The sequence below is a fragment of the Sphaeroforma arctica genome (assembly GCF_001186125.1).
Source record: "Sphaeroforma arctica JP610 unplaced genomic scaffold supercont1.282, whole genome shotgun sequence".
Lineage (NCBI taxonomy): Eukaryota > Ichthyosporea > Ichthyophonida > Sphaeroforma > Sphaeroforma arctica.
The window spans coordinates 27,323-28,512 of NW_014040276.1; the positions used below are offsets into that span (position 1 = coordinate 27,323).

General features: G+C 41.9%; 1 protein-coding gene across 1 annotated transcript in view; it reads right to left on the bottom strand.

Moving 5' to 3' along the window:
* Positions 1-1,190, bottom strand: part of SARC_04786 (hypothetical protein) — a gene marked incomplete at its 3' end in the record, with an annotated part of 9,733 nt that overhangs the window by 4,097 nt on the left and 4,446 nt on the right. Inside the window, exons 4-5 of the mRNA XM_014301366.1 lie at positions 737-803; positions 101-182 (exon numbers count right to left, since the gene is read on the bottom strand). Of these exons, the coding sequence (XP_014156841.1) occupies positions 101-182; positions 737-803 (149 nt within the window). The remainder of the gene's footprint in view (positions 1-100; positions 183-736; positions 804-1,190) is intronic.

Below are 1,190 nucleotides of genomic sequence, written 5' to 3' on the forward strand. Positions count from 1 at the left end.
GTGTGTTATTGTCCAAAGTGGAGTTTTCATTATCTCCAAGTACTCTTGCGTATCTTCTCCATTCATATCTCACCTTCTCACAATGCCATCAACAACGTACCTAGACCTGAAAAACGTCCCGAGGACTCGTCACCTGCCATGAGCACAGGTACACAGCATCGCTCCGATTCGATAGGGGTCACCTTTGAGGTGATGGAGATAAATATAGTAAACAATATCAATAATCAATATATGAGAGATACTTTTCTGTTTAATACGTATGTGTAAGGGATACATATCTGTTAAATACGTATGTGTATGTATGAGGGAATTGCGTCTGTTAAACATGTATGTATGAGCATAAAAGCTATAGTCTGGACCTGACAATGCCAATTGATGATGTGCACAATATCATTAAATGGGATCGTTTGAGTGTGTGTGTTTGAGGGTTAGTGCTATGGTCTGTTAGGCGCTACGTTCAGTGTGTAGGTGCCCGTACAAGTATATTATCGTATGTATAGATACCACTACACTTCATATTTACGTCAATTGAGATACCACTACGCTCAGGTACTCACACAGCAAACACCTGCGAACATACCTACACAGATATCCCTCACTCTACCAACCACCAGATATACGTGTGCATACCTTCGTTGTACAGTGACCATTACACATACACATTAATATCTCAGGCTACCAATCACCTAACATGCAGATTTATGCCTTCATTGTCCGGTTACGGATACGCACATACATTTGCACCCCGTGTCAAGCCTTGGCTCAGTACCTCTGTGGCACTCTGAAGTACAGGCGAGCGACTTCTGTGTAGAATTTCTGTCGACTCCTCTGGGTCTGATGTATGGAGAGAATGGGCCCTGCTACGAACCGAAACACAGGTCACCACGAGAAGAAGGACAATAAGTAAACCCAATCGTGTACCATGTATCACACTTGTCGTATACTATGTAAGTATGAATCAATGTCAATGACTAGTTGTAGCGGCGATGATGTGCTCGAGTGCAACAGTGTGCTGACGTGCTTGTGGGGGTATGATGTTATTCACGTATAAACCCCAGTACTGTAAGCCCGAGCAGGAAATATATATCTGCATGAATTTGTCAGTCCATATGCACATATATACAGATATTATATATATATATATATATATATGTGTGTGTGTGTGTGTGTGTGTGTGTGTGTGTGTGTGT